Source organism: Ailuropoda melanoleuca, chromosome 10 (genome assembly GCF_002007445.2).
Source record: "Ailuropoda melanoleuca isolate Jingjing chromosome 10, ASM200744v2, whole genome shotgun sequence".
In the NCBI taxonomy this organism is placed as follows: domain Eukaryota; kingdom Metazoa; phylum Chordata; class Mammalia; order Carnivora; family Ursidae; genus Ailuropoda; species Ailuropoda melanoleuca.
The window spans coordinates 1,821,731-1,843,901 of NC_048227.1; the positions used below are offsets into that span (position 1 = coordinate 1,821,731).

Genomic DNA, 22,171 nt, shown 5'->3' on the forward strand with positions numbered 1-22,171 from the left:
TGTCGGGTTGCGCGGCTCCTCCGGCCGCCCGGCTGCCCGCAGCCTCCGGGCCTGCCACCGCGCGCCAGCCGCGACCCCGCTGCCATGGTAACCGCGCCGCCAGCGGAGCCCCGGATGTGGCCGGCGCCGGCGAGTCCGGCCGACCGTGCGCGTGCGCTAAGAAACCCGCGGGCTGACCGGCAGCGCGCCCGGAGGTGCGGGGCGGAGAGCCCGGCCTTGCCAAGCCGCGGGGTCGCGCTTAAGGGCTCCTGCAGTGCGTCCGCCGCCGTCTTTCGCGGAGGCTTCTCGACAAGCCCGTCCGCTAGTCACCAGAGCAGGCTGCTAGTATTTGTTAGGTTAACGCTGAAAGGGGCAAGGGGCTTGGGCAGTGTCCCAAGCTGCTCGTTCTGGTCACCTGGCATTCAGAAAGTTATCCTTCCTGATCTCTGTCTTAGGCTCTAGGGTTCTGACGTTGCCCCAGAACAGTAAAAAATAATGAGTTTGCACCGCACTCAGTGAGCATCATGAAGCTCTTTAGGGGCACTGGTTTCCAAAGCTTATTTAAATTATTAGTAGTAAGTATGATGTGCTCTTGCTTCTTCATACAGGTCTCCAAGGGCACCTACTCTGTCCCCTCGCCCTGCTTCCCCCCCCCCAGCCACGTGACATTATCCACAAGCGCATTCCATGTCTAGAATGTGAGCTCTCTGGGGCAGCGGCTTTGTTGACACCCCGGACCTCCATCCTTGCTACAGGGTTTGGCACAGGCAGGTGCTCAATTAGTATATACTTGGCGTCCAAGGAATCATGTAACTTCTTTGTGCCGCTGTTTCCTCAAATATAAAGTGGGGAGAAGTGTTGTGAGGATCAAATGAGTCGATATCTATAAAGTGATTAGCTTCCCCTTTCCAGAATGAGTGCAATGTGACAGACTTCGTTTGATGGGGTGAGTGAATGAATCCCTACACCACTGAAGTGGTGTAGTAGAAATGCCTGGCAGGTTATTACTGCTCTAGTTCTGACACCAACACCCACTACGGGTTCATGGCTCTCCTGTCCTCTGCATCCTCACCCACACAACAAAGGGGGTGAGCCACACGGTGGTTCAGAGGCTGCCGCCCCTCCAGCAGGAGAAACTGAGGTTATCTTTTTAAAAAATATTTTATTTATTTGGCAGAGACAGAGCGTGAGCATAAGTAGGGGGAGCAGCAGGCAGAAGGAGAGAGAGGGAGAAGCAGGCTCCCTGCCTGATGCGGGGCTCAATCCCAGGACCCTGGGATCATGACCTGAAGGCAGACACTTAACAACTGAGCCACCCAGGTGCCCCCTGAGCTGCTTATCTTAACGACTCCCATTTATTTCCTCGAGGTATTGCCCACAAGGTGAACAAGAGCTTTTGCTACCTGAACATCTGAATTCTAAAAACTTCTGAAAGCCTTTCAAAATTTTTTTGTTGGCAAAACCTGTTCTGACCTCAACTCATTTGTCAACAAAAGTCTGAGCTGAGAGGATGTAAAGTTCTTGTGTGTTTCACTTGGAGTGTATGTTAATGAGTCTCACCATGGAACTTTTAATTCATCGGCATTATGGTGTGTGGCATCAGATCCTGCTCACATACAGTTATGTACCATGCAACTTCTCTAAAGTGTGAACAATATGTTTTCTGAACCACGCGTCCTCAAAAGTTTCAGGTACAAAATGGAAATGGTAGACCTGTGTAATATAGTATTCAACTCTGGAGCCAGGCTGCCTAGGTTCAGATCCCGGTCGTGCCAGCCCACTAGCTCTGTGACCTTAGGAGTTAGCCCCTCTACCCTTCAGTTTACTCATCTGAGGGGATGGTAATGGTACCCACCCTCCTAGAGCTGGCACAGCATCACCCGGGCTAATATTAAGTGAAGCACTTAGCACAGTGTTACTAGATGTTTTCCCCCCACAACTGCTAGATCACGCAAATATCATCCGCATTTTTACAACGAGGGATCACAATTCAGGGAAGAGAACTGTGCAGTTCAAATCTTTTCACCCAAGTAGTTCTAAGGGGGGGGGGTGTCCGGAGTGGTTGCCCATCAAAGTCCATTTTTTTAGAAGTCTTTTTAGCTTAGTGCCCCTAGGAATGCTGCTTTCCACACCCTAATATGTACCTGGTGTTTCCCCTAAAATCTTGCTGAAGCACTGACGCTATGGGAAGATGAGGCTTGCTTTCTTGTTGGAGCCCAACACAGGACTTGAACTCACAACCCTGAGATCAAGACCTGAGCTGAGATCAAAAGTCAGAGGCTTAACCGACTGAGCCACCCAGGCGCCCCACGATGAGGCCTCTTTCTGTCCACTGGCTTTGAGAACTCTAGCACACAGCTGATGGGCCCGGAGGACCCAGTTTGGAGGCCAAAGGACCAAGTACTTCACCTTAAAGATGAGGACGCCCCTTTCCGGTTCCCTCCCACCCGCCCGCCCAGACACTTGGTCCCCCGCCTGATGAGGCCACGCCTTTTCCGGTCTTGGTCCCACCCCTTCCTCCAGAAAAGCTCCGCCTTCTGGGCGCAAAGCCCGCTGGATCCTCTGGCGGGTACCACCGGCGTCCCTGTGACGGTGATGGGTCGGGTTCACGGGTTTGGGGCCGGCCTGTGTCAGCGCCCCTCCGCTTGACTTCGTTCCCCAAGTGTGGGCCCCCGGGGCTCCCAGGGTGGCCTTCCAGGGACCTTCAGGGTTTCCCCTGGCCGCCGTCCCTGTGCGGGCCCCCTCCAGACCCGCCAAGTGGCGCGGTCCGGTCCGGGGCGGAGCCTGCGGCGGCGGAGGGACGCGGAGCAGGTGAGCAACGCGTCCGGGAAGGGTTCGCGGCCGAGCGGGTGGCTGTAGTGTTCGGACCGGGGCGCAGGGGTCCCGGGGCAGCCTCCTCGTACCCCTCTGGGCGCTTCGGCCGGCCGGGGCCGCGACGGCTCCCGCAGCGAGGTCTCCCTCCTCAGGGAGCTAGCCTCACCGGGGATGGACAGACCCACTCCCGACTGCGACAGAGCCCCCTGCCCACCCACAGCCTCTCGAGATAGCGCGCCCTGATGGTGTGACCGAGGGGCTCCCGGTCCCCTCCCCGGCAGGACTCGCAGGTGCACGTCCTGGCCCAGGAGGGACTGACAGTGGACGGAGCGCCTCAGCGCCTCCCCCTCCCCGCGCTGCTGGCTGCAGGCGTGTCGGATGCAGACGCGCTGACCCCGGGAGAGACGCTCTGCCCCCGTGCGCGTGGCTGGCGCCAGAACGCGCACACACACCCCTAACTGGTCCACGCGCTGTCTGCTGTCCGGGTGAGCATCAAGCTGCCCGCCTCCCACCAGAGTCCAAGGTTGGCAGGCTCTGAGCGCCTAAGGCCCCTTTGGAGCGCGGGCGGCCGGAACTCGGGGCCCTGCTTGCTCCTGACCACCTCTCAGTACCACCCAGGCTGGGGTTTTGCGTCCCCTCCCCCGGCAGCCCCTTCAGAGGACTGCGGTCTTTCAGCGCCTGGCCCAAGCAGACACGGGGGCTGCCTGTGGCTAGGGTGGGGGGGACCTGGCCCTGACGTATTCGTTGCAGGAATCTCCGGCCTCACCATGGACCCAGAATGCTCCCAACTCCTCCCGGCTCTCTGTGCCGTTCTGGCAGACCCCAGGCAGCCTATGGCAGATGACACCTGTTTGGAGAAGCTGTTGGACTGGTTTAAAACAATAACTGAAGCTGGTAAGGGGAGGGTGCTGCTGTTGACTGTCTCCCAGAGGCCGGAGGGAGTGTGGGACTCCCCTGTGCAGGGGAAGCGGTGACCCCCTAGTTCCCTTCCTTCACGTCCTAGAGAGTCCCCCTGGCTATTTGGAGACATGTCAAGTTGAAGCCAGAGGAAATGAGCAGGGGAGAGCTTAATCTTGGAAGTTCTTATCAGCTTGCAGCCCTGATTGAAGCTGCCTCTTGTTCAGTTCACACTAGATGTCTGCCCAGCAACTTAACTTTGTTGTTACTGTTGCATTTATTTGTTTGTTTCAAGAAATCACTTTTTGTTGTTATGAAACTAATATGTATTCTTTAGATAAACCTTGAACAACACAAAGGAGTAAAGAGGAAAATTAAACCACCATCAACTTCTTAATTTCTTCCCAGCCTTTTTTCCTAACACATCATAAAACTGCATTTTTCTTCTTTTTTTTAGGATTTTATTTATTTATTGAGAGAGAGAGGACACTCGTGCAAGCGGGGGGAGGGGCAAAGGGAGAGAGAGAGAGAGAGAATCGGAGCAGACTCCCCACTCAGCATGGAGCCCCAGGAGGGGCTTGATCCCAGCACCCTGAGATCACAACCTGAGCTGAAGTCAAGAGTCAGACACTTAACCGACTGAGCCACTCAGGCGCCCCAAAGCTGCCTTTGTCTTATACAAATGAGGTCGCTGTGAAGATACAGCACAGTGTCTTGCTCTTTCTCTGTTACCGTTATGGTGGGAGTTTCCTCTGTAGAACGTGTTGATTTTATTGACTCTGCATTCACTGTGTGAATGGACATTTATATAATCACACCACTATTATTAGATGTTTGCATTTCTAATGTCACTTAGTATAAATAACGCTGGCTTTTTTCCTATGTAAATCTTTTCACATAGATGGTCTATCTGTTGGCTGGTAGTGGGCTTAGGATAGAGCCCGTGTCATTAATTTCTGCTGATTTCCTTCCCTTTGAGTTGAACATCTCGGTCTCTCTTCTCTAATACACGCACGTGAGGCCGCCCACTTCTATAGACACTATGTCCTGCATGTTTTCCTGCATGGTATTTCTGTCATTTGTTTCCAGATATTTTGTACTTTTCGTTGTGATTTTTTTTCCTTCACACACAAGCGATTTAGAAGGGTATCTTCTGTCTTTTTATTATTGCCATCTAACTTATTTCATTGGACTTAGAAAATATGTATATTCTGATTTCTTTGTATCCATCAAGGCCTGTATTGTGGCAGAGTGTGCAGACAACTTTTACAAATCTTCTGTAGATTTCACTATCTGCTGTGTTTGTGGTATTAGCAGAGTCCTCAGCTGTGGCCTAGTTTGTTGTCAGATTTTAAAATTTACTTTGGACAGGTTTCTTTGAGACATAGCTTACGTACCATGGAAGTGACCCACAGTGTACAGCACAACTGATTGGTTTTCAGTGAGTTCACACACAGGGCGGTACAGGCATTGGCGCAGCGTGATTTTGCAGCACGGTCCTCCCCTTAAAGGAAGTGGGGTGCCGTCCACAGTTCGCCTCTCCCGGCCAGCCTGTGCTCTGTTGGCCTCGGCGCTCAGCACGATGTGAGGGACGGTCTCCACACGCGCTCCTTATTCAGGTTTCCGCAGTGCAGGCCCGCCGTGTCCTTGCTAATCGGTGTGCTTGATTGGTTCTGAGATGGGAAGACACTACCCTGAGATTGTGGATTCAACAATTTTTCTTTGAAATTCCGTTTTGTGTTTTCCTTTATAGATCTGGAAACTAGCTTAGGTCCATAGGTGTGCACCGTTCTACCTTTGAACAGTGACTTTCTCCTAGAAGCACCAGTAATGCTTTCTGCTTTCAAGTCCGGTTTGTCGGGTGTTCTTCTTGCTGTGGCCGTGCTGAGGTGGGAAGCTGCGTGGTGCGCCCTCACCGCTGTGCTCCCCTCCTTTCTGCACCGTCCTGCTTCCTCTATTCTCATAAACGCTGCATGGCTGGCTTGTTCTCCATTTAATACGAGCAACTCTTTAACAGACGATCTGCTTCATTTCTCGAGCTTACTGTTCTGTTTGAACCTATGTTCTTTTGTATTTTTTTAGAACTTTCCATGCCTTGTCTTGGTTCCTTTTTCCTCCTTTTCTGCCCTCTATTGGATTAATAAATCTTTTATTTTTAAATTCTTTTTCCTTTCCTGGTTTTAAAGTTATGCATTCCACTTATGTTCTTTAGTGGTTATCTTCACACACAACCTGGATTTAAAAAGTCAAAAGTTAAAAAAAAAAAAAAGTCAGAGGTTGACTAGAATCTCTATCCATTCCCCCAACACGAGGATCTCAGGGCACTTTAACTCCAGCCCACCACAGTCTTCCATGTTGTTATTGTCTGGAATTTTGCTTCTATCTTGTTTTAAAACCCAGCAAAAGTTATTTAATTTTTAAAGTTAGTGCTTTTTTAGATTCGTCCACGTGTTTATTGGTTTCTCGGATTCATGTTTCTGTCTTCTTCACACTGTTCTTTTTCCTTCTCACTGAGCCACATTTGGTGGTGGTTGTGCCCGTAAGGGCCTCTCAACGGAAAACCCTCCCAGCCTGTGTCCCACATGTCCCTTTGCCCGCCTGGGTGCCTTTAGACAGCAGTGTAGCGGAGTGTAGGCCTCTCTGGTGCCACGCCTGGAAAAGGATGGCCGTTCCATTGGCCTTCCTGTGGGCAGTACTCTCAGCGTAAGAAGAAGCATCCATTGGAGATGTAAAGTGTCCTCGTGCTTTAATTTGCATTCCTTTTTTGTAGCTGGCAGCAACAGGAGGCCTGCTCTGGTTTGCTAGCCCCTTGTGTTTCCTGTCCTGACCCTTACCCAGTTTGGAGGTAATGGCTTTCTAGTTCGTGCCCTCCCACGGAGTTCAGGTCCTGTCTTCTTTGTTGTGTTTGTTGCAAATATTTTCTCCCAGTAGGACTGCTAAATCTAACAGCGGGAGAGAAAGAGGTCTGGGAGTTGCCAGAAGAATGGTCCTTTTAGGGGGAGGCCTGGCTGGCTCAGTCCGAAGAGTTCAACTCTTGATCTCGGGGTTGTGAGTTCAAGCCCCACGTTCGGTGTAGAGATGACTTAAATAGACCAGACTTAAAGGAGGGGAGCACCTGGGTGGTACAGTCAGTGAAGTGTCTGACTTTTGATTTTTGTTCAGGTCATGATCTCGGGGTCGTGGGATCAAGCAGTCAGGCTCGTGGGATCAAGCAGTCAGGCTCCGTGCTCAGAGGGGAGTCTGCTTGGCGTCCTTTCTCTCCCTTAGCTCCTCCCCTTACTCACACGTGGGAGTGCGTGCGCTCTCTCTCTCTCTCTCTCAAATAAATAAATCTTAAAAAAAAAAAAAAAAAAAAGAACGGTCCCTTAGGGCAAGCTGCGTTGCTGCGCCCCAGTGACCCTCTCGCTGGCTGGGCCTGCCCCCAGGGTCCAGTCTCCTGTTGTTACAGGAGAACCCCTGCCTCGTAGAGCTGCTGTGCCACATGCTGAAACCCCAGGACCTGAGTTCCAGAGTCCTCTCCTTCTCACTCCGCCTCACGGGGGTATTCGCTGCCCAGGAAGATTGCTTCCAGTATCTTCAGGTGAGCCTGGGTCCTCCCACCTGAGTGCCCCACCGAGAGGTGCACGGCTCACTTCTCTGCGGGTGCACAAAACAGTGGCAGCCGCCATGGTCCCTCGGTCTCTGAAACGCGCGGCCCCATGTCCTGACTTGTACCACCAGCTTTTTATTCCTGAGTGTGATCCTTCTTTGAAAAACTGGCCAGGAATGATGTTGAGGTAAAAGGGTCAGGTTTTTGGAATCAGAGCTGGGCTTGACTCAGCTCTGACACTTGGCCTGCTGCGTGGACTTGCTCAAGTTCATGAGCCCTCGGAGCCTTGGTTTCTTCCGGTGACAGGAGAGTTGTGTGTGTCACGTGGAACCATCACAAGGGTTAAGCAAGACCGTCAGTCTCACGCTCGGTCTTATTAGATTATGAATGAGTGACTCACGAGAATCTCTATGTAGTACTAAGGCATGGAGCTTGGGGAGCCCCCCAGAGCCGTGGGTCTTAGCTTTGTACCCCCTGTATGGGCACAGCTGGGTTGGTTAAGCGATGCCCATTGGGAGCCTGTCTGGCCCTGCGATGGCATCTCTCGGAGCCTTACCAGCTCTTGGGAAGGCGTCTCCACTTTCTCCGACCCAGGGTGCACAGGGCCCCGGGGAGGCCATGCTGTGATGCAGTGGCTTGAAGCGAGGACAGCAGTGGGGAGGGCTGTGTGCTCTCAGTAGCTCTGGGATGCCATTTGTGGACGGTCCACAGGCCGGTGGCACACAGCTTCCAGCGGCGCAGCCCAGCATGGCTCGCTGGGGACCGGTTTTCCGGGGTTTTCCAGGATGTTCTCCGGGAACTCGCTACGCCCAAGTGTGTTCTGGGGCGTAAGTTTGTGCTTGCCGTCCTTGCGTGATACCCGTGGTTGCGCGTGCGCGCCCGTGGTCCTCGCGTGATACCCGTGGTCACGCATGTACGCCCGTGGTGCCTGCAGTTTGTGAAACTCCTCAGGGTCCGCAGAGTCACTCTCATTTCATCCCGGCGGCCCTGGCCAGTCAGCAGACCGGCAGTCTTTATTTTGCAGATGAGGAAACGGGAGGCCTGATGTAGGAGCCCCCCAGAGGCGGCAGGGCTCACATTGGATCTTCAGGAGTCTGTCACCAGCTGCCTGCGGGGACGAGAGGCCCAGGCCAGGGATGGGCTGTCAGCTGCAGGAAAAGGCTGCTCTGCTCCGGGGCTGACAGCACTGGGTGGCCTCCCCAGCTGCCCCGCACAGACTCCTGGGAGGTCTCACAGACCCACGGGCTCCTCCCCAGCCAGCTGCTCTGCAGTCGACAGTGTCAAGGCAGGGGACATGCCCACGGCCAAGCAAGGCAGGGGGCTGAGCCTCTGTACCCACCCATTGGCGAGGGGCTGTCACTTAGGGAGGGTGGACCTTCCGTGACAGCGGATCCCCAGCGGCGGCACCCCCCAGAGGCCCGTGGCTGCTGTAGAGGAGGGCTCCTATCCGTGAGCGGTCGGAGTCTGTCTCTGAGGTCTCACTATCCCTGATCCTGGAGTCTGAGATGATCAGAGGGGCCTCTTGTACCTTGAGGGGCGGGCCATAGCCGAACGGGATGCCCCGTGGCCTGAGCATAGGCTCTGAGCGCCATTTCTGTGCGCAGAGAGGCTCAGAGTGAATGGCTGCACCAGCTCCCTCAGTAAGAGGCAGCATCAGGGTTTCCCACGCACCCTGTTGAAACCTAGTAGTGAACGAGAATCTTACACACTGGCAAGAAATGTAGGGCAATGCATGATTGTACCGTGGGCGTCCCTAAGCCGGTGGAGCTTGAGTGGGGAGTTAGCCTGCCAGGCAGGGGGGTGGGGAGGGAGTGTCGGCTTTGTGGGGTGGTGGGCTCGCAGCTGGGTTGTAAAGGGTTGAACAGGTGCGGGGAGCGGGGTGGGCGGACACAGTGGGTGTGCTGGGGTATCCGGGGTGGGGGATACCCGGAGGAGCGTGGGTGCCGTTGGGGTCCTCGAATACGATGTCCCGGTCAGAGGTGGACTTTTGGAGGTGAAACTCATGGTACTGGTTTGGGGGGAGGATTTCTGAAGTAAACAACTAACAGGATTGATGAACTTTTATTTAAAACCCAGTTCTTTTTTTTTTTTTTTTTTTAAGATTTTATTTATTTATTCGACAGAGGTAGAGACAGCCAGCGAGAGAGGAGAACACAAGCAGGGGGAGTGAGAGAGGAAGAATCAGGCTCATAGCGGAGGAGCCTGATGTGGGGCTCGATCCCATAACGCCGGGATCACGCCCTGAGCCGAAGGCAGACGCTTAACCGCTGTTTCACCCAGGCGCCCCTAAAACCCAGTTCTTAGGGGCGCCTGAGGCACAGCGGTTAAGCGTCTGCCTTCGGCTCAGGGCGTGATCCCAGGGTCCTGGGATCGAGCCCCACATCAGGCTCCTCCGCTGTGAGCCTGCTTCTTCCTCTCCCACTCCCCCTGCTTCTGTTCCCTCCCTCACTGGCTGTTTCTCTCTGTCTCTGTCAAATAAATAAATAAAATCTTAAATAAATAAATAAATAAATAAATAAAACCGAGTTCTTCTCCCAGAGCTGTGCACTGGCAGGCAGATGTGGCTGTGCCGGGGCCTCTGGGGCCGGTTCCAGAAGCTGCCTGCAGGCTCCTCGTGTTGGCAGCGAGTGAGCAAGTCCAGAGAAGTGCCTTGACTGGCCCTGCACTGCCCATCTCCTGGCAGCGGGCCCCGCTCACCACTTCCTTCTCTGCTTCCCAGCAGGGGGAGTTGCTGCCCAGGCTCTTTGGGGAGGCAGGACCCCTGGGAGGGGCCGCCTGGACCGCTCCCACCGTGCGCAGCGGCTGGATCCAGGGTCTGCGCTCCCTGGCGCGGCACCCCAGTGCCCTGCACTTCCTGGCCGACTGTGGTGAGTGCCCCTGCCTGCTGCGCCCTCAGCCCGTGGCCTTGCCAAGCCTGTGTGACTGCGGGGACATCACAGCACCTTGCCGGGCCATGTCTGCGTGTCTGTGAAGGTGGCTGTGATGTTGGGGGGCTGCTGTGAGGAGCACGCGGGGTCACAGGTGTGGGAAGTGGGCTAGAGGCCCCTCAGGGTCACTGCAGTGCCCTTGGCTCCCAGGGCAGACCCAGCAGTCGGAGTGACGCTCAGATTAGTTAGGATCAAAAGCCTCGTTGCAAGAGCCTAACGCTGCTCGCCCTTGGAGCCTTCTGTTCTGGCTCCTGGCCTCCGAGCAGAGGGGAGGCCGGGGCCCTAGCGGTGCCTCCTGTAGCTCTGAAGCCTGGCCGTGGAAGCTGCTCACAGTGGTTTTAGCATCTCTGCCCTCTCCCTCATTCTGTGCAAGCTCAAGCCCATTTTCTTCTCTCCCTGCCCTGTCCCCTACCCCAGGTGCCGTTGACACCATCTTCTCCCTGCAGGGAGATTCCAGCCTGTTTGTGGCCTCGGCAGCCGGGCAGCTCCTGGTGCACATACTGGGCTTGTCTATGCAAGGCCCTGCCGACGGGCCCCCCAGCCTGCAGGCTGGTGATTGGCCGGCATGTGCCCAGAAGATCGTGGATCACATCGAAGAGTCCCTGCGCTCCGCGGCTACCCCGCAGATCACACAGGCTCTAAACGTCCTGACCACCACGTTCGGGCACTGCCACGACCCTTGGACACGAGTTCTGTGGGTACGGCTGAGTCCGCTCGTGGCCGGTCTGCTGGAGAAAGACCCTGTCCCAGCTGCACACTCGCTCGTGGATCTCCTCCTCAGTGTGGCCCGGTCAGTTCCTCTGGGTGGGCAGGAGTTGGGGGTGCTGTTTCACTTGGCAAGTCTTAGGGTAGCTTCTAGACCTGTGGCCACACCTCGTGGGTTCCCCCAGGGCACCGCGGGGAGCAGGGGAATGCCAGAGGGGGTCTGAAAGCCCACCCACCTAGGAAGGACTGTGTTTCAGCTGGGCATACCCAGTGCCAGGGCTGTGGCAGCGCACTGGACACCACGCGGGCTTTGGTGAGCAGGACAGAGAACTGATTTCCTTTCTGGGCTTCTCTGCAGTTCTCCTGGGCTGAGTTCTTCCAGCTGCGGCCTGTGGGAGACTCTGGCTCAGACTCTGAGCCGTCTGAGCCCTACCCAAGCAGGGCCGTTGGCGTTAGGGATCCTGAAACTGCAGGACTGGTAAGGAGTGGGGTTTATGACTTGTGAGGACAGGCAGAGAGGTCTCGGGCATGGCCCTTGTGGTCAGAGAGCTTTTGGGGAGCTCCTGAACAGAGAAGGGTCCGAGGCAGCCATCGGGGGTGTGGCTGGGCCATACTTCAGTTATCGCGAAGGCCTTGCTGGAGGCTGTGGCTTCTGCATGTTGTGGGGAGAGTAAAGTTTTTGAACGGAAGCTTTATAGGCTCCCCAGAGATTCAGCAGACTCTTGGATCCGCTCGCTCAGCTGCCCTCCGCTCCCCTCCCCAGTGGCCTTAGCGTGGTGTGCACATCACTGGGGTGGGTTCTAGGGGCCCTGGGACGGTAGAGGGGGACCCAGTAGGCAGGAGTGGCCAGACAGCTTCCCGCAGGAGAGGGAAGGATGCATGGGTCCAGAGAGATGGGAAGAACAAGGGAGTTTCTCCAGGGTGCTGGGCAGATGAGAGGTGGTCATGTTGGCGCAGGTTGGGGGTGAAAGTTGCCACTGGACCCACTCCCCCGAGCTGTTGGGGGTACAGTGCAAGCCTGGCTATGGGCTCCAGGCTCTCCAGATGTTCAGGGAGAGGTGGTGGTCTGAAGGGGTCTGAAGCCAGCCCGGAGGGAGAATTCTATGCCATCTTAGCCTCCCACCCAACCCCGAGCCCAAGAACGCAGTACATGAAGCCCCAGGATCGCTCCTGGACGGTGGGGCTCCTGTTCCCTGGCCCTCAGCAGGCACTGTCCATTGGAGCAAATGTGGCCCATCCTTCGAGGGGCTGTTCCTGGGGCCCGGGTAGGTGCTTTCTGGCAGTTGTAGCAGCTTCCGTGGAGTCCCACGCTGGCGGCCTGATTGCTGGTCACAGTGCTTTCAAGGGAGCTGTTTCTCAAGGGGGTGTCTGGACCCCAGCACTGGCCTCCTTGCCCCAGACTTGCTGGGGATGTTGGGCGGGCAGCCGGCTCAGCCCAGGGTCGGAAAGTGGTACTCACCATGTCCTCTGTGCTTAGTCCACAGGCACTGAGGGCCCAGGCCTTTGCTGTCCTCCTCCAGCCTCTGGCCTGTGTCCTTAAAGCCACGACTCAGGCCCCTGGGGCCTCAGGTATGCTGCTTCCTGAGGGCAGGCAGGTGCAGGAGGGCCGGCCGCTGGGGTCCGGGGCGTGTCCTTGGTGTTGGGGAGGCCGGTGGGCAGCAGGGTGCCCAGTTTGCCATTCCCGCTGAGAGTGCAGGTGGGGGCTGTTGTCACAGGCCTGACTGCTGCTTGTCTCGCGTCCCTGCCGTGGGATGAACGGGGCAGTATCACCCCCAATGGGCGTCATCCGGGGTGGCCCCAGAGCAGCTGGGTGGTTACGTGGGCGTGCGCCACATGGTGATTCCCGTTTAGATTCTGTGACCCGGGTGGTGTGGGGGTGGCTTCCCCTCCTATGACTCATCTTGCTTCGGCCGCACAGTGTGTTGAGGACCCATGGGGGCCTAGTAGCCCCATGTTGAGCATAGGGACCAGTCTCCTGAGCAGCGGGACCGGCCCAGGAACGGGCTGTGGGGAGAGCTGGGCTCGACAGCTCAGGAGCCCTGCAGACAGGTTTACAGCCCCGCTCTGGCTAGCCTGTCCCCCTGGGCGCGTCAGCCCTGGGAGCCTCCGGTCCTGGTCTCCCACGTGCGGTGACAGCCGCGGGGTCAGTGGCCAGCAGCCGAGGCCTGCAGGGGCGTGTGGGAGGCGCCCGCTGATTGGGCGCTGCCTCTGGCTCGGCCCGCAGGCATGGTGGATGGTACCGCAGGTGACTCCGTGACAGTGGACACCCTCCTCCCCTCCAAGGCGGCCTGCGTGGGTCTCCTGTGCCGGACCCTGGCCCACCTGGAGCTGCTGCTGCCCCTGGTAAGTGCAGCCTGGGCCCAAGTCTGCAGTGGCCATGGGATTCGGGGCCTGCACTGACCCCCCCCTCTCTCCCAGCCCCAGCGCCCGTGCCCCTGGCCCCAGGCATCCCTGCTGGGGGCCGCGGTGACCCTGCTGCAGCTGTGCCAAGGCTCAGCGAGCCCCACTTCCGACGCGGGGCGCCACCTCTGTGCGCTCCTGCTGGGCTGCGTGCGGGTCCAGCGGGCGGCCCTCGATTTCCTGGGGACGCTGTCTCAGGGGACAGGTAGGCCAGCATGCCCCCACAGGCCCCGCTTGCCCGCTGCTCAGCTGTGCCGGGACCGCCATCCTCTGCGTGTCCTCTCTGGGCGGGGGGTGGGTTCGGCTGGCCAACGGGTTCTGTCCCCTGCTTTCCTCGGATTGACGCACTCTGGTGCTGGGGAGGCCCCTGGAAGGGAGGTTGGGTGCTTCTTCTGTGTCTGTCTCAGGCCCCCCAGAGCTGGTGACGGAGGTGTTTGCTGTCCTTCTGGAATATCTCAGGAGCCCAGACTCCAGCCCCACGGTACAGGCATGGGGTGTGGGGGGAGGGAGGGGGAAGGGGGAGACGTGTGAGGAGGACCCTGCAGGCTTCTCAGAACAGGATCTTCTGTGGGGTCAGAGTCGCTTCTTTTTTAGATTTGTTTAGAGAGAGCAGGGAGGGGGCAGAGGGAGAGGGAGAGAATCTCAAGCAGACTCTGGGCTGAGCTCAGAGCCCAATGCGGGGCTCGATCCCATGACCCTGAGATCGTGACCTGAGCCAGAACCAAGAGTTGGATGCTTAGCTGACTGAGCCCCCCAGACGCCCCCAGACTCACTTCTTAAAGTGAGGGGCAGGCGGCGGCTTGGGGTTTGACCCAGGGCCTAGCGGTGGTGAGGACTGAGCGCCGGGGATGCCGAGCTGTGGAGAGCAGGGAATTCTCTGGGAGTGGGGAGCTGGAGCCAGACGGGCCCTGCACTTGGGATCCAGACTCTGTCACGTTTTCTGCAAACGTACTCGTCCGTGTGGCTGCATGGTAGCGGGGCTCTGGTGGGCGCAGCGTGAAGGCCGCCTGCTGTCGAGCAGGTGGTTAGAGGTGGGGACAGCAGGCCTGGTGGCTTCCTGGGCCTCTGGGGTGTGGGGGCCTGGAGTTTGTCCCGTAGCGGGGGTCCTGACGGGAGCTGCTTCCTCGTCCTGTCTCGCGACCCAGGATGCCGGCTCTGCCGCCGCTGGGTGCTTCTGCCACATGAACACGAAACCCACTGCCGCCTTCTCCCTGCCCCCAGGGCCCCATCGTGTGTCTCAGAGCAGGGACGGGAGCACGGGGTGGGCAGAGGGGGGCAGGCAGGCCAGCTCCCCCCTCACCGCTCCTGGCCCTGCAGCCCCGCTTTGCCTGCTCCAGGTTCTGAAGAAGGCCTTCCAGGCCACGTTCAGGTGGCTCCTGAGCTCGCCCAAGACCCCCGGCTGCTGGGATCTGGATCCGCAGGCCCTGCTGTTCCTAAGAGGTAATCCGGGCCCTTCCCAGGTAAACCGAGGGAGTTGAAGGCGCGAGGCAGTTGGGGGCAGGGTGGGCGTGGCATGGGCCCCTCTGAGCTGCCCCCCCTGCCCCAGAGCTGCTCCCTGTGCTGCAGAAGCGTCTGTGCAGCCCCTGCTGGGAGGTGAGGGACTCCGGCCTCGAGTTCCTGACCCAGATGACCGGACGCTGGGGAGGTGAGTGCAGGGCGGGAGGGGGCCCGGCCTCAGCACCCCGGTTGTTTCTTGTCGGCTTTGGGAAGCAGACCGCCGAGCTACCCTTGCAGAAGCGAGGGAGGAGGCGGCGGGCTCAGGCCTTGGTCACAGTCGGCTGTGGCCTCTTGGACCCCCAGGGCAGGCCAGCTTCAGACACGCGCTCCTCGCCTCGGAGGTGCCCAAGCTCACTGAGCAGCTCCTACGAGACCCTGAGAGTTATGTCCGTGCCAGTGCGGTGGCCGCCACGGGGCAGCTCTCCAGCCAGGGGCTGTGTGTCTCCCCCGCCAGCCCTGAGCACCTAGGCGGCCAGCAGGTAGGAGGCGGTGGGTCCCCAGGTAGCCCACACCCAGTAACCGTCTTGATGCCCGGGGTACAGTGTTGGGCGGTGTGGGGCCAGGGTTGTTGGCACGTTCCCTGAATCTCTGGCTCTTCCTCCAGGCACCCCTGTCACTTAGACGCGGTCACCCCTGTTTGCTACATGAGCAAATGGGGGGCAGAGGGGAAAGCAGGTTTCGCCCCAAACCTGGTGGTGGGGGATTCTCATTGGGCGGGGGTTCTGTGCCGGTCAGTGGGGGCCCTGCCTTCCCCTCTCCCCTCCCACCGCCTCTCGCTCTGCCCTCCAGAAGAGCCCGCTCTCAGAGCTTCTGCACATCCTCTCCACGGACTCGGAGGGATTCCCGCGGAGGGCCGCCATGCACGTCTTCACCCAGTGGCTCAGGGACAGCCATGCTGACGTGGTGGGGGACACGGAAGAGTTTGTGGCCGGGGTGCTCCAGGTAGCCAGCCAGGATCTGGACTGGGAGGTCCGGGCCCAGGGCCTGGAGCTGGCGCTGGTGTTCCTGGAGCAGACGCTGGGCCAGCCCGGCTCCCCCTGTCCCTATGCCGTGACCCCGCCCGTGGTGGCCCCAGCTCGCCCGCTGGCCCAGGCCCTGCAGCCGCTCTGCCGAGTGCGGCTCTTTGAGTTCGCTTTCCGTGCCTTGTTTGACTGTGACCGACCCGTGGCTCAGAAGTCTTGTGATCTTCTCCTCTTCCTGAGGGCCAAGACGGCTTCGTCCAGCAGCCCACAGGAGGCCAGGATCAGCCCTGACGTGGCCTCCGTGGAGGCCGCCCTGCAAAGGTGGCAGGCGGGCGATCAGGCCCAGCCCCTGGGGGACCTGGAGCCCGAGGTCGTGCTGGCCGTGCTGAGGTCGATGGACCTGGAGGGCCTTCGGGGGGCACTGGCCGAGAGTAGCGACCACGTGGAGAAGAGCCCCCAGTCGCTCCTGCAGGACATGCTGGCCACGGTGGGCATCCTGGGGGAGAACGAGGCCGACTGCTACTGAGGCAGCCCGTTGGTGACCTGCCCGGGTCCCCCTCCCCTGTGCCATGCCCCTTCCTTGGGACCCTGTTGTCTTGAGAGCTATGGCCTGCCTGGTCGCATGAGGGACCTTTTGGGGAGACCGGGATCAGTGAGACCAACCAGGTTGACAAGTCCGGCTTGATGTATGATGAAAGAAGTGGCTTGTTTTGTACTCAAAATAAATGGCATTTGGCAGTGCCCCTGAGTTAGCCTGTGTTCTCAGACAGCCCTGGGGGTTGGTCCTGGGCCTAGTGGGGCTTTGGAGAAGCATCTGAGGAAGGATTTCTCTGCTGGACAGCCACATGCTTCACGGGTATGGGTTGGGGGGTCTCCACTTGGACCCACTATGCCCCAGGGATACCCAGACATCCGAGAGACCATAGCTTGGGCTGGAGAGTGCCCGGCCCTGGATTCTAGACCCTGGTGATGGTGACCCTGGGTCAGACCAAGGCCAGGTCTCCAGCCTCTGAGCCCCCAGGATCACCATATGCTCGCAGTGATTGAAAGCCTGGTGTCCCAGCTCGTGGTAACGTTGGGGAGTTGGGACCCGGGCCGGTGCCCAGGGGGCTGCACGGCTGCGCCGGGGCCAGGTCTGCCGTCTCCGGGCTGTGGGACCCAGGGCACGTCGCTCCCTCCCGGAGCCTGTTCTCTCATCTGTGAAATGGAGATTCTCCCCTTTGCCTCCCACAGGTAAGTGTCCTAGGGCTCTGAAGCAGCGGGCATGGGCAAAAAAGAAATCTCGAGAAATTTAGAAACATTTTTAAATAAAAGTGAAAATACAACCTCTGGAGGTTTCTGGGTTTAAGCAGAGCTCAGAGGGAAGGTTACAGCCTTGAGTGCAGAGATCAGGAGACAAGGAACACCTCCCATCAGTAGGCTCTGCCTTCCATAACGAGAAAAAGAGCAGATTAAAGAAAAGAGAAAGGAATAGTAAACATTGGAACTGAGAGCAGTGAAATTGAAAAGAGGAAATGAGTAGAGAAAATCTTCTAAGCCAAAAGCTGATTCTTTGATGTGATCAGTAAGTAAAATTGGTAAGCTGACTACGGAAAAGAGGGGATACAAATCACCCCCGAAATGAAAGTGGGGAGCTCACTGCAGGTCCCGCAGACACTGAAAACCTCCGGGAATAATGACAAAGGGGTCCTGGGAGCAGGCTCGGGCCCACAGACTTGCCCTAGACGAGATGGGCCAATCCCTTGAAAGACGCAGCCTGCCCAAACTCACACAGGAAGAAACAGGCGCCAAATAGGCCTGTTTGTGTTAGGAAAATGGAGTCGATAATTCATCACTTTCTGACCCAGAGCCCCTGGCCCCGATGGGTGCGCTGGGGAACTCTACCAGAGCAGGGGGAACTGCACGCGCTCTGCAGTCACTTCCAGAGTGTTCCTTCCGTGAGGCATCACCCGACTCCCAGAGCAGACAGATACTCCAGGAAAGCGCTGGACACCGGATGCCACGAACAGGCGGCAGGCGGCGTCAAAGCACTAGCACATCCAATCCGACAATGTCGAAAAAATTGGACGCCGCCATCCAGCGGGATTCATGCCAGGTGTGCAAGGCTGGGGTCGGCCTTTGAAAGTTAACGTAAGCCGTCGGGTCCACAGGCTAAAGGAGAAAAATCCCACGCTCGGATCAATAGATGCAGAAAGAACATCTGATGAGCCCTGTCCTGCCCTTTCCCCCAGAGGTGAAGGCCCCACAGCGCTGTCTACATCACATAGGCTCCTGGAGGGAGAGAAGTGTGTGCACAGTGGGTGACCTGCTCTGGGAAACCACTCTGTGGGAAGCCGCTGGGGCTGTCCCGGGCCGACTTCGCATTCATGCCATAGGCCCCGTGGCTTCCACCTGCCCGTGGAGGGAGACCGGCTTGCCCGCCGCACCCGCGGTCGCGTCCTGGCTCCACCACTCATGGGCCGCTGTGTCCCGGGTGGGTCCCCTGCCTCCACTGAGTTCTGTGTGGGCTGCGCCAGGCTGTGGGTTGCTGACGGGGAGACATGGTGTGTCGCTCACGAAGACGGCGGTTGCCACGTGTTGTCTTTAACCGCTGTGTCCCCGAGGTCGTCTGGCTTGGCCTGCTCTCCTGCTCTGCCACCTGCCTCCCTGGTTTCACACACCACCCTCACACTCCTGCCCAGACCTCTCTGTGAGCCGTGGGCCTGCACACCCACTGCCTGTGGGGTCAGCCACACTGGGATGGGGCAAGGACACTGCACACGTGACCCCGTAACACTTCCCTGTGTCCGCTGCCTCTTTTGTGGGTTCCTGCAGCCACTTCCATGGCTCTCCTTCCCTCGACCCTCCCTCCCTCCAGTCTGTCCTCATGGCTGCCACAGTGATCTGTCTAAACCTGGTCATTGTCACTTCCCTGCCTAGAACCTGCCATGGCTCCCCATTGCCAGCAGGCTGCTCACAAGATCCTTTGGGTCAGGCGCCCATCAGCCTGTCCTGCAGGATCTCTCGCAGAGCCCTACCTCATCCTCCTGGAGAATCACCCACGGGAGCCTATGTGAGTCATGGGCAGTGGCTAGATGTCTGGGCCCTCCGTCAGTTTCAGCTTTAGCAGGTGGGGGACCCGGGGGGGGGCACCCAGAGCCCGCATTTACAGCCAGCCCCGTGGGAGAGCCTGACGATGAAAATTCCTGTTTCGGTTAGTCCTAAGATGTCACCCTGTCCCCGTCCTTCTCGGGCCTAGACTCCGTTTTGGCAGCTGTTTCTTACAGCACGCGGGGGTTCACTGAGCACACTCCACTGTCCCCGACTCCTGCTGCCGTGGCCGAGAGGGCACTGCCCACCTCACTGCTGTTCCTGAAGGTAACCTCTCTTTTCTCCACGGTTGCTTTACCATCTGTCTCCCTGTCTTTGGTTTTCTGCCATTTTATTATCATGTAGGTGAGGGGGTTTTATTGTTGTTATTGTTTTGGTTTTTTGTTTTTTATTCTTGGGATTCACTGGGATTCTTGAATCTGTGGATTTTTTTCCCATCGGTTCTGGCAAATTCTCACCTGTCCTTTGAGATGTTGTCTCTGCCCCATATTGTCTCTCAGTTCTCTTAGAACACCAGTAAGTATCTGAGATCTCACTTTTCCCTTCCCATAGCCTGTCTTTTGATTTCTCTGGGTTCCATTCTATCTGCTTTTTGAGAATTTGCCATCACTTCATACGGCTTCTGCTGTGCGCTGGTACTTTCAGTCTTGCCCTGTATGTCCTTACACACAGCACTCTCCGTCATCTATAGCCTGTGTGTCCGCTACTCGTGGCGACACCAGCCGCTTATCACGCGCCTTACAAGGTCACGGCTGAAATACGAGTCCCCTCACGGCCCACAGAGGGCTGAGCTGCTGGTTTCTCTCCTGGGTGGTGAAAGGGACCCAGGCCCCTCTGTTCTGGTGCCTTGTCATCAGCCCACGGCTCCTAGGGCTCCTGCGGGTTTGGGTCCGTGCCCTGTGTACAGAAAGGAGAGGAGAGCCCGTGGGATCACACGGGAGAGGCTTCACGGGCGGGGCGCGGAAGGCACACGTTACTCCGCCTGTTCCCTGGCCGGGCTTCAGTCCCGGGGCTATTCCCAACAGCGCTGCACTCCGGGGAATGCGGGGAGACGGAATGCGGGGAGGCTGAGTGTCGGGGGCAGAGTGCCTGGGGCCAGCCAGCCGGGATCTGCCACAACGTGCGACAGCCCCAGGATCCAAGTCTGTCTCGGTGCCTGCCCGTGGCACCTCATTCCCTCCTGCCATGGCCATTAACGTGTGCTTCTCCCTGGCTTTCTAACACTTGGAGGCCTAGGGTGAAGAGGAGCTCTCCCAGGGAGGAGCTCAGTGGGGACCTCACCCAGCTCCCATTCACAGCTTGCACCTGGGAGCCCCAGGCAGGTAGCGCGGCGCTGGGTCTGGAGTGGGCGCTGTGACTTCTGTGAACTGTGGTCCCTCTGGTGTTGCTGTTCTCAGCATGAAGTCACTGGGGGGCACTACCCTGGGGTTCCCGGCAGGATCGGGGGGCGGGGGGCAGGTGTAATTCTGATCCAGCCCCGCCCGAAGAGCGAAGCCCTTGAGGTTTTCGGTTTAGGGGAGGTGGGTCTCCTGTAATACACCCCACTGTGGGCAGAACTGGCCCTGACTTCTACCCTCTGACCCCATGAGGCCACCCAACAGGTATTGGCAGGTGTTGGCAGATGCTGTCTGGACAGTAGGGTGCTAGCCAATCAGAGTGGACGTTGGCTGCTATGTCCAATCAAGGTGCAGCAGCTAGCCACCAGCACTGTTGCTAGGCAGATTTCTCTTCCCAACGAGAGCAGGCTACATTATCTGGGCCACCCATGTCCTTGCAAACAGGGAGCGACGTGGGACCTAACACCACCTGTAGGAGCACAGAAGTGCCCACAAGAGAGTGGGGAAATTGCACACTCAGACACAAGTCCTCCCGGGGAGGGGGGATGCGCTCAGCTGAGGGAAGGAGGGCAAATGCCCCATGGGGCAGGAGCTCTGAGCCACAGTTCCTGCTGAACAGAGACTGAAAAGTCACACCGTCTCTGACCCACTAGCACGTGGTTACCCAGGAAGCGTAAGGTTTCCAAAAGTGTCCATGGAGAGGAAAACTCTGATCCAGCCGGGTCCTGTGGCCACAGCCTCGGGCTGGTCACCCACCCTCTCGCACCTGAGAGCTGGGACTAATCAAGCCACCCTCTCTGTGCTGTGGGCTCCTGGGAGGCAGAGGTGGGCCTCATTCATGTGTCTCCATCGCTAGGTTCTAGCACAGGGCTAGCACATAGTAGGTCTGTGTATTGCCCACACACTGTGGCCTGGTCCTTAGCATCCTGGCAGGGGGTAGTCAGGGCACTCAGCGTGTGCTGACTGCATAAGATTGGTGGCTGGTGGCCAGGGCCCTTGGAAAAGGGTGTATCAGTTAGCTACTGCTGTGTAACAAATCGTCTCTATCCAGTGACTTAAAACAACGGCATTTGATTGTGTCTAAAGGGTCTGGGGGGCCAGCCAGACACTGCTACTTCTCTGGGGTTTCTCTCCTGCATCTGGGGTCAGCTAGTGAGTGGTCTGGGGACTAGCTGTTCTGGGGAGGTCTCAACTGGGATGGCCCAGGCTCCCTTTGTTCCCACACCTTCCCGCAGGCCAGCCCGGGCTTATTCTTATGCTGTCACTCCAGCCCAGAGAGAACCAGCAGAGACACACACCTCCCTGGGGGCCTGAGCTCAGCCCTGGCACACTGTCACTCCTGTCACCTTTTATTGGCCAAAGCAAGTCACGAGACAGGCTCCACCTCCTGCCAGGAGTTTCTGCAAATGGCACGTGTGGTTCAGGGAGGGGTGGAGAATTTGGGGTTGATCTTACACAGACAGGGAGCCCCGAACACTTGCCGCATTGACCCAGCCTCCAAGAGGGTGGGAGGCTGGACCTTGGTGCTCCCAGAGCTACTGACCTGCCTGGGATGGGCCTTCAGTGGGCCAGCAGGGACAATAGTCCAGTCTCAGGACATGACCCCAAGTCCTTTATGAGCCAGGCCCATGCCCAGGCACTGCAGACAGCACGGGAGGTTTGTTGAATGACTGAATGACCAAAGTCAGCTCCCGTAGTATGTAGCAAGAGGAAATCCTGAACTTCCTTCTTGGGGTGCAAGCCTGGTTCAGGGTTGGGGGGGCATCTCTACTCAGGGGAGCACACCCCCCATGCCTCCCTGGGAGCCTGAGGGCAGAGACCTCGAGCCTCGTCCCCTCTGTGGAGACTGTCTTCCCTGCACTTGTCCCTGTCAGAGCCAAGATGTGTCGCCATGGAAACTGCTTGGCAAACACACTGGCAGGCAGAGGCGGCAAACAGTAGCTCGGTGCCTGTTGCAGTGAGGGCGGCGGGGAT

The 22,171-nt window shown here is 57.9% G+C and overlaps 1 protein-coding gene across 10 annotated transcripts; it reads left to right on the forward strand.

Moving 5' to 3' along the window:
* Positions 1–2,509: 2,509 nt before the first annotated feature.
* BRAT1 (BRCA1 associated ATM activator 1) lies at positions 2,510–16,511 on the forward strand. 10 transcript variants are annotated; one of them, XM_019792985.2, is made up of 14 exons: positions 2,510–2,790; positions 3,014–3,278; positions 3,544–3,687; positions 7,116–7,270; positions 9,999–10,146; positions 10,624–10,996; positions 11,270–11,389; positions 12,389–12,480; positions 13,136–13,254; positions 13,330–13,792; positions 14,629–14,751; positions 14,858–14,956; positions 15,112–15,287; positions 15,598–16,511. In XM_019792985.2, the coding sequence occupies exons 3-14, from the start codon at positions 3,561–3,563 to the stop codon at positions 16,294–16,296; spliced, it is 2,694 nt and encodes an 897-aa protein (XP_019648544.2). In that variant the 5' UTR covers positions 2,510–2,790; positions 3,014–3,278; positions 3,544–3,560; the 3' UTR covers positions 16,297–16,511. The 10 variants fall into 10 exon arrangements, with proteins under 10 accessions (XP_019648544.2, XP_019648545.2, XP_019648546.2 ...); XM_019792986.2 differs by having other exon boundaries at positions 3,075–3,278; XM_011216882.3 differs by lacking the exon at positions 2,510–2,790 and having other exon boundaries at positions 2,797–3,278; positions 13,330–13,516; positions 13,719–13,792; positions 14,649–14,751.
* Positions 16,512–22,171: the final 5,660 nt, after the last annotated feature.